Raw genomic sequence first — 9,686 nt, 5'->3', positions numbered from 1 at the left:
AAAATTTACAAGGCTGGTGAGTACCTTATAGAAAAGGTACTGCATTGTACCTGGGCCTTAGGAAGTCAGCTAAGTATTTTAGGATTATGTCAACTGAGTCACAGCTACAGATAGGATTTAGATAGTGTCCATAGTTCAGCAAGGCTAAAAGTTATAGTATTTAGAAGCACAGTGTAATTCATTGTAACTTCAACATATGTGATATGACACTGGGATTCTATTTGATAGCAGCTCATACTTCATAAAGGTACATTCCTGCAACTGGGCCTTAAATGTGTGTGTTGTATCCTATAAAAGTTTACTGGTTGTGATTCTATTATGTGATCCTGTTTCTTTTCATGCAATTAAAGTTGAGTTTTCTTTTATTCATGTTGGTAAATTTCCCTGAATGTGTGCATGTGTGCTGTGTATTCTTGCAGCCTGTATAGTTCAGAAGAGAGCATCAAGTTTCAAAAATTGAGATGAAAAATCTGTTGTGAAGTTTCAGGCAGGTCCTGGGAAACAACTTTGGATTATAGAATGTTATGATGGCAAGTCTTTCATCTGCTGATAAGGTCTTAGAAAACATCAGAAGATTCATGAAAAGGAGAAAACTTATAAATGTAAGCAATCTAACATGTAATTCTATACACTGTATATATAAGAGCAGCACTGCTTAGCTTCTGACACATTTCTAGAGCACTCTAGAGCACTTCTTAAAAGACGTCCTTGAGTGTTGGCCATATCTCATCTTTGTCATAAAATACCTCATATTCTTAGGGCTTTGTTGTTGTTGCTGTTGTTTGGTTTTTGTTTTCCTGTTTGTTTTGTTTTTGTTTTGAGACAGGGTTTCTCTGTATAGCCCTGGCTGTCCTGGAACTCACTCTGTAGATCAGGCTGGCCTTGAACTCAGAAATCCACCTGCCTCTGCCTCCCAAGTGCTGGGATTAAAGGTGTATGCCACCATTGCCCAGCTGGATTTTTTTTTCTTTTCTTTCTTTTTTAGCTTTTTTTCTGGTAGCACATGGTAAACAGGTACTTTTCCATTATAGGGTCTGTTAAGATTCAAGGATGTAGCTGTGGACTTCTCGGAGGAGGAATGGGAATGTCTTGACACTGCTCAGAAGGGATTGTACTTGAATGTGATGTTGGAGAATTACAACAATCTGTTATTTGTGGGTAAGGATACTCTTCATGTAGAATTCCTGCTTCATTCTTTAAACTTACCCACTGTGTATTTAAATAAACTCTCTGAAATGTCTAGGGACTCCCCAAATAATGGAAATTCTGGTTACCAACATGAATTTCTCATTGTTTTTTCTTTGCATTTCTTTCCATTCTTTGGAATAGGAACCAGTGTTATATTCTGTGTGATCTCTCTAAACCTCTTTTCTATTTTAATCAGCAGTTCCAATTAGTTAATTTTAATTAGTAATTTTAATTTTACTATTGCATTAAGGTCTTCACTTTGTGATTAATTTAAAAATTGCAGAGGCTTTTAAATAGAGGAATTGCTGTGGGTTGTGAGAATTTTGTTGTTGCTTATTTACTTTTCAACATGTGGTATCTGTACTTAGTACTGACACAGCATGGTCTTTATATTGTGAATTCCATGCCAATGTGAATTACATACTGAATTTCTAACTGACCAAAGCTACACAATGTCACTCTGTCACAAAGCATAAATAAGAGAATAGAGAAACATTATTTATATGATCCTCCAGAGACCTCTTTTCTGTAATTCTTAATCACTCATTCATCCTACCTTCTACAAAGTACAATGTTTAAATAAGAATTATTAGGCTATTGCTGTTTGCTGTCATTTTGTATAGATGAGATTTCTGGTTCTTTAGATCATCCTTGTAATGACTGAAACAATGCCTCTCTTGAAAGTTCTATCCTTGAAAATGAGTAATTTGCCTTAGAAAATGTCAGCCAACATGGAACATTGTTTTACTTATCCATTAACCTCTGGCATCCCTACACTTTTTCAGAGAGTCATCACATATGTCATAAATATGAGAACGTTCAAGACACACAGCATATTGTTGATGAGCATGTGAATATCTATGAAAAGTCTTATGAATGTCATAAGCTTGGCAAAATCATTCAAAAATCCACTGAATGTATACCTTATAAAACTAACCTTGGGGATACATCTATTAAATCATCAAAACAAAACAGACATGAAACCAGAAACACCAGAGAACCTTGCCAATCTAAAAACTGTATAAACTGTTTAAATTTGTGTTCTAGCAGTAGTCCAAATCAAGGAATCCACATAGGAAAGAAAAATCACAATGGTACAGCAATTGATAAGATTTTCGACTCTAAACAAACCCTCATGCTGAAACAAACCAACAGTGGAAAGAAACCTTACAAATGTAGTGAATGTGCCAAATGCTTTACCAAGAAATGTGATCTTGGTATTCATCAGAGAATTCATACAGGGGAGAAACCTTATAAATGTAGTGAATGTGTTAAATCTTTTACCCAGAAATGCAATCTTAGAAGACATCAGAGAATTCATACAGGGGAGAAACCTTATAAATGTAGTGAATGCGACGAATGCTTTACCCACCAATGCAGTCTTATTATTCATCAGCGAATTCATACAGGAGAGAAACCTTATAAATGTAGTGCATGTGACAAATACTTTACCTGCAAAAGTGAGCTTAGAAGTCATCAGAGAATTCATACAGGAGAGAAATCTTACAAATGTAGTAAATGTGACAAATATTTTACCACCAAAAGTGAGCTTAGAAGTCATCAGAGAATTCATATAGGAGAGAGCCCTTACAAATGTAGTGAATGTGGCAAATACTTTACCCAAAAGGGCAGTCTTATTATTCATCAGAGAATTCATACAGGAGAGAAACCTTACAAATGTAGTGAATGTGACAAATGCTTTACCCAAAAATGCAGTCTTATTTTTCATCAGAGAATTCATACAGGAGAAAATCCTCACAAATGTAGTGAATGTGACAAAAGCTTCACTCTCAAAAGTGATCTTAGAGTTCATCAGAGAATTCACACAGGAGAGAAACCTTATAAATGCAGTGAATGTGACATGTCTTTTATCAAGAAATCCAATCTTAGAAGACATCAGAGAATTCATACAGGGGAGAAACCTTACAAATGTAATGAATGTGAAAAATCCTTTACCCACAAATGCAGTCTTAGCATTCATCAGAGAAGTCATACAGGAGAGAGACCTTACAAATGTAGTGAATGTGACAAACGGTTTACCAACAAAGGCTACCTTGTAAGTCATCAGAGGAATCATACAGGAGAGAAGCCTTACAAATGTGATGAATGTGACAAGTGTTTTACCCACAAGTGCAGTCTTAGTATTCATCAGAGATCTCATACAGAAGAGAAACCTTACATATGTAGTGAATGTGGTAAATTCTTTAGCCATAAATGTAGTCTTCGCACTCATCAGAGACTACATACAGTAGAGAATGTTTACAAATGAAGTGAATGAGGCAAATTCTCTACCAAGAACATATCAGAGAATACATACTGGAGAAAAACCTCACAAAGGTGATGTATGATGAAAGGTCTTTGCTTGTATCGCAGATCCAAGAAAATATCTGGACATTTATACTCAGAAAAACTTTTCAACTGCAAAAAAAAAAATCAATGTGATTTATCAAATGGTTTTCTTTGCAACACTTGAGGCTCCACACAGAGAATTATCATGAACACAAGAAACTTGTAAAAGTCTTTATGTTCAAATCTTACAAGCAATGCTAGGAGAAACATTGAAAATGTGACAAATATAATTCGTCATTGCAACTTTTTAATTGTTTACCCTCAAATATTTCATAATGAAGACAAAAATGGGGAAGCCAGAAGAATGTGGATTTGTGTAACAGTTTCCTGGATACTGAACTAATCCATTGCAAAGGGAGACTGATTAAGGTGGGTAACACACCTCTCAAAATAGATAATGAAACCAATACCATTCTGTATATTTATCTCAAATGAAAAATTCAGCTATATTATTGTAGACTGCTGACTGTATGCAGGTGAGGACAGGCAAGAGATAAGGCTAGAGACTGTGATTTGACTGTGGAAAAGAAAGGTGAGCTGAGAGTTTTAGAGTGGGGACAGAGACAGACAGGGAGGGAAAAAGGAGGACGGAGATGAAGAGACAAGATGGAACTTGTCAGAGAGGAAGATGAACCTGATCCACATGGCTTGAAAGCGTCACAGTAGCTATGGATATCATAGAAGAGCTATAGAATAATATAGGTAATTTGCTCCATCTAGGAGTGTAGCTTGTGTTTTTATCAATTATGTTTTGAGTTCTTTGTATGTGGGCATGTGGAGGGTTGAGAATTTATTGATATAAATCTGAATAATAAATAGCAAGCCTCTGGAGTTTTGACTTTATTGGGTTATGGGGATTTGTGACAGCTAGCCACAGGGGACACGTGGCTGGGAAGATACAAGCAAGTGAACCAAAACAGAGAACACTGTAACTTACAGCTCCCAATGGGGGAGGAGAGACTGTTACTGGAGCATAGACAGTATTAGCGTGCATTGTTTTTTAATAATTACACACTACAGATGGTAATCCACATGGGAGGTGAGAATATACTATTAATTTAGGAATTCTCAGATTGATCTCACAGTGAAGCAAATCTTGAAGGAGAGGAGAGGTGGTGTCTCAGGAAAAGGAGGAGTCACATGGTAGTTCAAGAATGGGAACCTTAAACAAAGAAACTCGGGGGCAGACTCAGTTCACAGGCTCTGAGGTCCCCTGCTGTGAAAAGAGACAAGATAGATAAAAATGAAGATTTTACCCATGCCGTATGTGGAATTCTGCACATGGTTTGGAACTAGTTCAGTGAAAAGTATAGTGGCTCCAGGCAGAGAGCAAATAGGTTGAAATTGCCCGCTTCCTATAGGCAGATATTAGTAAAAGTGTGATTTATTTTCTTTAAAGATGGTGTAATAAAATCTTCAGGAAAACTCATATTCTTTTTTTTTTTTTTTTGAGACAGGGTTTCTCTAGCCCTGGCTGTCCTGGAGCTCACTCTGTAGACAAGGCTGGCCTCAACCTCAGAAATCCGCCTGCCTCTGCCTCCCAAGTGCTGGGATTAAAGGTGTGCACCACCATGCCCAGCAAAACTCACATTCTTTGAATGTGGGCTGTATGGGAATATTTGGATTATATATCCTGACACAACAAATTAGGAAAAAGGCCTGAGAATAGCTTTATACAGTAAGCAAAATGTTTCTTAGGATAGTAGGTAGATTGTATGAAAACAGTTGCTTTACGAAAGCTTTAAATTCATGCAAGGTAACTTATATTCTTTGAATGTGGGCTTCACAAGAATTTTGGGTTAATATCCTGGCAAGACCAATTAGAAAATGCTTCTAAGAAAAGACTCATACAGTATTTGTATAGTTTACTTCATTTGTTTTAAATTGTTTTAATTATCAAAATCGCTGTGATTTTGAGTTTTGTGGTTGTTTTATTATTCCTCTGGAAGAGATGTCAAGCTAAAAGTTTTCCTGGTTACTGGCTAAAGGACATGCTGATTTGGGCGAAAGACTTTGTCTTTGTGTTTTTAGAAAATGTGATTAGACTCTACACATCTTCCAGAGTTATATATGCCAGATTTGATAGAAGCAGACCCCCTAAAGAACTAGATTCAGGGGCTGGAGAGATGGCTCAGTGGTTAAGAGCACTGGCTGCTCTTCTGAAGGTCATGAGTTCAATTCCCAGCAACCACATGGTGGCTCACAACCATCTGTAATTGGATCTGATGCCCCCTTTCTGGTGTCTCTGAAGACAGTGACAGTGTACTCATATATACATTAAATAAATAAATAAATAAATAAATAAATAAATAAATAAAAGCCGGGCGGTGGTGGTGCACGCCTATAATCCCAGCACTTGGGAGGCAGAGGCAGGTGGATTTCTGAGTTCGAGGCCAGCCTGGTCTACAGAGTTCCAGGACAGCCAGGGCTACACAGAGAAACCCTGTCTTGGAAAACCAACAAAAAAAAGAAAAAAAGAACTAGATTCAAGAGAATCAAACAAAAAAGGTAAACATTCTTTGTGCCATCCTTCACATGGCACGGATGAAGACTTATGATTGGTTATTACTATAATTGGCTTAAAAAGACTGTCTTTCATATGCTCAAAGAGCAGAATTTCATCCTACCTACTGTGTACACCCTGCACAGACTAAAGCAACCCATACAGATATCTTGATGATACTTAAATTTTGTTTTGAGATTTGTACATTTCAGAATATACAACTTTGGTGAGATTCATCATCAGACATGCTGAACTGACCTGCTTGAACTCCTGATGTCATGGATTTTCAGATGGATCCAGTCAGAATGCAGACATCAGAGACTAATAACAATTGTTTGCATGGCATTCTTAAGGCCTGACCAACTCCCACATTTTCCCTACCCTTTCCCCACCCTTCAATGATATCTTAATGTCCATAATCATCACGAAGTAGCTATGAAGTTTGTCATCCCAATTCCCTGGACTTGAGAGTCTGCGGGTTGTTATTTTAAGGTTGTCTTTCTGGGAAATTTAGAGATAGTCAAATTTAACACAGAGGAAATAGCTAGAATTGATTGTGAAGCCATAATCTCATGTGGTAAAAATCTTTAAAATTGTGACTAAGTTGAGGTTATAATTTCTTACATTGGTACAGAATTTATTTTCATACATAATTAAAGTTTTCATTGGTATAAATTTCTTCTATTGATACAAAAATTTTAGGAATACAAAGCTTAGACCCAGTCCTTTTACAACTGCCTTTATAAACTGATATTAGATGATTAAGCATATGAACTAAGGGCCAGAGAGCAAAGTCATAGCTCTGAGTTATTGTTAAGGTGTTTTTAAAATTATTTTAATTAGAAATAGCTGAGAGTAGTTAAAGGACAACAATCCAGATCACTTTACATAGATATAGTTTTCAATAATGTCAGAAATCCACAGAATGTGACATTTAATATTATTTAATCATTTGTTGTTGAGACATATCTGCTCTTGACAGCATGCCATTCGTGGATTCAAAGAAGAAACTGAGCATCTAGGGGAGGTTGTACATTGTGACAAAGTAGCCACTAGATAGAAATTACCTATTCATCTACAGACAAATTACTGTCCAAAAAAGGAAACACTATATGGAATAGTCAATTGATTATCTTTCTCAAGACAGGTTAAATCAATCCTTCATAATTCTGTGTTCCAAAGGTCTGTCAGATGACCTTGGGCCAAACAGCCACAATTTGATGCTCCAATGTGTTGGAAAATAGGGAACTGTATAGGTAGGCAGCTGTCTTTACAATTTGTTTCAGTTCTGGAAGCTGTGTTAGGCTTCCTATATTTTCAGGTAAATTTTATGTTGCTCTTAGAATTCTGGTGGGATTGAAGACTGATTGTACTCTCATAGCCAACCCAAGCTGTTTAGCATTGAGAAAGATGATAAAGCATAGTTTTCAGATAGTATACAAGCTAAACCAGGACATAAAAGTTGTGGAATTATAAGCCTTTTTAAATTAGGATAAATAGATGGCACAGTGCTTCATTTTAGTTGACAAAAATGATGGGCTGGGTGTTAAGTGTATCTTATACTTCATAAATTACAGAGTGGTAATAATTATGCTCAATGTTTATTTGGGAGAAAAGTGCCATTTAATTGGACAAAAAGGGGGAACTGTAGACTCCTGTCTGTATGCAGGTGAGGGCCGGTGAGAGATAAGGCTAGAGCACTGGAGAGATTTGGCAGTGGAAAAGGAAGGTGGGCTAAGAGTTTTAGAGTGGGGACAGAGATGGATAGGGAGAGAGAGAGGAGGATGGAGATGAAGAGACAAGATGGAACTTATCAGAGAGGAAGATGAACCTGATCCACATGGCTTGAAAGTGTCACAGTAGCTATGGATATCATAGAAGAGCTATAGAATGATATAGGCAATTTGCCCCATCTAGTAGTGTAGCTTGTGTTTATATCAATTGAGTTTTGAGTTCTTTGTGTGTGTGGGCATTTTGGGGGTTGAGAATTAATTGATATAAATCTGAATGATAAATAGCAAGCCTCTGGAGTTTTGACTTTATTGGGTTATGGGGATTTGTGACAGCTAGCCACAGGGGACAGGTAGGGAAGATACAAGCATTTCGGAGGCAAGTGAACCAAAACAGGGAACACTGTGATTTACAGCTCCCAATGGGGGAGGAGAGACTGTGTTACTGGAGCATAGCCAGCATTAGTGTAGATTGTTTTTTAATAATTACACACAACATATACTTCTTGAAAAAGGATTTGACAAATTAAGCCACCAAGATAGGATGTTCTTTACCCTGTAAATATGCCTACAGATATGCAGTTTCCTAATAATGTCCAATATTCACAGCCGGTACCATATGATGTTTTCACATTTCAGAATTTCTACTTTCTTTGAGTCTCTTTGGCTCTGGTCAACAACTTCTTGTCTATAGTCCTATATGTAACTCCAGTAAAGCATATTGTTTGAACAAATTGGATTTCATTGTTTTCAGTTTCCACCTGGGTTATGATATATATATATATATACATATACATATATATATATATATATACACACACACACACATATATATATACGTTTATTTTTTTCTCAGAAAATGTCCCTGTCACATGGGTTGCTTAATACCATAGGAAAACATCTATTCCCAATTGTCTTAGGACTGAGACACTATCCCTTTGTATCCAGGTAAGTCTGTCTGCATTAGATACCTTGAATTATATGACACTGCTGTTGCATTAGGAACATTAAAATCATTGTATTAGAGAAACTGCATTTGTATTAACTAAAAGAGGGAAGATTGTTTTTAATGTTCCAGGCTTACTTCCATCATAGTACTAGGTTAAGTTAAAATGGCTCCACACAGACAGAATGTAGAGTCTTTGCAAGCCTCGAAGATCAGGATGTTCTCTTTCTTGAATTCAAGAATGAGTGAGTGAAATATCCACCAAAGAATAAATGAAAATATGGCTTCAAAATTGTCAGTGACAGACACTATCCACTGGGCTGTGTCCTTATATGGCTCTTAACTCATACTAATATCCCTTGATTCATCCAAACTACAACAACCTTCATAAGAGAGGTACCTAAGGGCAATTACTACACATCATTGTGGTGTTCTCCTGTTCTCTTGTCCCTTAACACTCTACTCTGTATACTCTAAGGAATGAATTACATTTGAGTTATGTTCATTAATTTACGTAATAGTAATACTATACAGATCCCAGAACATTCATCCTGAAAAACTCTCAGTATTTGCCTTTACTAAGGTATTATCCTCGTCCTAATTTCACATGCGCGTCCATTTTTACAAAAAATGAGGCTGACGTTTTAATGAGCTACCCAATGAACAATAGATGAGGTGTGGTTATATACAGTTTAGAAATCCCCAAAGTTTTCTGGAAAATCATTTTGAAGTACTGAGAAAAGAAGAGAAAGTTTTTACTTCAAGCCAAAGCATTATGTTTGAACATTGATACTAAATTCCGAAAGACTTAGAAAATTTGCACCATAGGCAAAGTGGTATGTTACAATGAACAAATCCAAATCCATGTCATTACATAATTTGACACTGATTAAAAAAAAAAGTCGGACTCCCAGGGAAGCCGCAGGGCAGCAGGGACACGATCCTCTCAGCTTCCGAGTGACAGAGGGGG

General features: G+C 36.7%; 1 protein-coding gene across 2 annotated transcripts in view; it reads left to right on the top strand.

The window, feature by feature from the left end:
* The window catches only part of LOC116077655 (zinc finger protein 883-like), an 89,323-nt gene that overhangs the window by 22,104 nt on the left and 57,533 nt on the right, over positions 1 to 9,686 (top strand). Inside the window, exons 3-5 of one of the 2 annotated variants that reach the window (XM_031352354.1) lie at positions 420 to 602; positions 1,032 to 1,158; positions 1,974 to 4,366. In XM_031352354.1, the coding sequence (XP_031208214.1) occupies positions 525 to 602; positions 1,032 to 1,158; positions 1,974 to 3,457 (1,689 nt within the window). In that variant the 5' untranslated portion in view covers positions 420 to 524 and the 3' untranslated portion in view covers positions 3,458 to 4,366. Of the gene's footprint in view, positions 1 to 419; positions 603 to 1,031; positions 1,159 to 1,973; positions 4,367 to 9,686 lie in introns of those variants that run through there. The other variant, XM_031352353.1, reaches the window with a different exon arrangement.

This window comes from Mastomys coucha, unplaced genomic scaffold (assembly GCF_008632895.1).
Source record: "Mastomys coucha isolate ucsf_1 unplaced genomic scaffold, UCSF_Mcou_1 pScaffold5, whole genome shotgun sequence".
NCBI lineage: Eukaryota > Metazoa > Chordata > Mammalia > Rodentia > Muridae > Mastomys > Mastomys coucha.
This window is presented reverse-complemented; position numbering and strand designations above follow the sequence as displayed.